This window comes from Egretta garzetta, unplaced genomic scaffold (genome assembly GCF_000687185.1).
Source record: "Egretta garzetta isolate BGI_Z169 unplaced genomic scaffold, ASM68718v1 scaffold1342, whole genome shotgun sequence".
NCBI lineage: Eukaryota > Metazoa > Chordata > Aves > Pelecaniformes > Ardeidae > Egretta > Egretta garzetta.
Window position 1 is genome coordinate 56,050 of NW_009258913.1, and position 2,013 is coordinate 58,062.

General features: G+C 60.7%; 1 protein-coding gene across 1 annotated transcript in view; it reads right to left on the reverse strand.

The window, feature by feature from the left end:
* The window catches only part of LOC118451811 (transcription intermediary factor 1-beta-like), a 7,425-nt gene that overhangs the window by 4,744 nt on the left and 668 nt on the right, over positions 1-2,013 (reverse strand). The window contains exons 2-3 of the mRNA XM_035889869.1: positions 1,755-2,008; positions 8-126 (exon numbers count right to left, since the gene is read on the reverse strand). Coding sequence (XP_035745762.1) covers positions 8-126; positions 1,755-2,008 — 373 coding nt within the window. The remainder of the gene's footprint in view (positions 1-7; positions 127-1,754; positions 2,009-2,013) is intronic.

Genomic DNA, 2,013 nt, shown 5'->3' on the forward strand with positions numbered 1-2,013 from the left:
ACTCCGCCTTCCCATACCTGCTGGTCCAGGGGGCAGAGTTTTTGGGGCGGCCCCTCCTCGAAGCCTTTGGCGAGGTCCTCGCTGGGGGGTGGCAGGTCCTGGCACAGCAGACACCTCCACTCGGGGCTGTGGGATCAGGCAAGGGGATCGGGTGAGGGGATCGGGTGGTCCCTCTCCTCTCCCAGCTTGTTCACCACAGCACAGGCAGAGTCCCTGGGATTTGGGGGCCCACAGCTTCCCTGGGTATCTGGGATTGAGGGGGTGGGGGCAGCCATGGGGATCAGGGGCAGTGGATCCCACAGGCATTTGGATCAACGGGGGCATTCCCATGCAGATTAGGGCCAGGCAGCAAAGGAGAGAGGATCCCAGTTCCCCTGGGATCAAAGAGGTCCCAAGTGATCCAGGATCAATGCACAACTCTTCCCCTGGATCATGGCAGTAGATCCCCAAGGGATCTGGGTTGCTGTGTAGGCCCCCAGGTGGACTTGAGGACCTACAAGGGATCCAAGAGGGTCTGGGATGGAGGAGTAGAGCACCACAGGGGCTCAGACACCACAGGTTGCCCCAGGATTTGGGATCAACAGGTAGATCCCAATGCAGATGAGGGCCAGGAGATCTAGGCTCAAGAGGTGGATCCCTCCACGGATGGCAAAAAGCAGACCCCCAGGGCTCTCGGTCAACAGCTAGACCTCCAATAAGGATCAAGACAGGATCTCCAGGGATCATGGGGCAGTTTCTGTGAGCTGGCCTAGTCCATGGGGTTGGAAGATCCCCCAAAAAAGGCCAACAGATCCCAAGGGAGAGACGTGACCTAGGGTCAAGCAGTTCCCAAAGCTCCAGCAGCAGCCAAGGACCTCGGGGCTGGGGCAGAACTGGATCGTGGGGGGGTTGATCCTGGATCACTTGGGACAACTCTTCCCCTGGATCATGGCAGTAGATCCCCAAGGGATCTGGGTTGCTGTGTAGGCCCCCAGGTGGACTTGAGGACCTACAAGGGATCCAAGAGGGTCTGGGATGGAGGAGTAGAGCACCACAGGGGCTCAGACACCACAGGTTGCCCCAGGATTTGGGATCAACAGGTAGATCCCAATGCAGATGAGGGCCAGGAGATCTAGGCTCAAGAGGTGGATCCCTCCACGGATGGCAAAAAGCAGACCCCCAGGGCTCTCGGTCAACAGCTAGACCTCCAATAAGGATCAAGACAGGATCTCCAGGGATCATGGGGCAGTTTCTGTGAGCTGGCCTGGTCCATGGGGTTGGAAGATCCCCCAAAAAAGGCCAACAGATCCCAAGGGAGAGACGTGACCTAGGGTCAAGCAGTTCCCAAAGCTCCAGCAGCAGCCAAGGACCTCGGGGCTGGGGCAGAACTGGATCGTGGCGGGGGGGGGAGGGCAGATCCCAGAGGCCAGCAATCACTCAAGGAATCTAGTGGCACCAAAGGATCCCCCCCTTAAAGAATCAGGAGGGATGGATTCCACCCCCATCCTGGGACAAGGAAGCCGTAGATCCTATGGGAGATAAGTAGATCCCGTGAGAGATCGGCAGACCCCAATGATGCGGTGGCTCGGGGGGATCCCCGAAGATCCGGGGAGCAGCAGATCCCCGAGATCCTCCACAACGCCATGGGGCAGGAACCCCAAGCAGTAGACCTTGAGGGATCTAGCGGTGCCAGGGGAACGGGAGATCAGTGGATCCCAGGGAGGTGACACGGGGCAGTGGATCCCAGTCTGCCCAGTGGATCCCCCCAGGCATACCTGGGGACCTCCTGGAGGGGAGGAAGGTGACAGTCGAGGTGGTAGCAGTGCTCACAACGGTCGCACATCACCACGGCACCGGCCTGGCAGCAGACGCGGCAACAGGAGACGCCGGGACCGGGTGGGGCTCCCTGGGGGGCAGATCCCAGCCCCAATGAGGATCCAGGGGGTCCCAGCACCCCAGGGTGCTCGGGAAGCAGCCCCACCGGCTTGGTGTCCTGGGTGTCCCCGATGGCCGCCTCCTGCTGCTCCTCCTGCG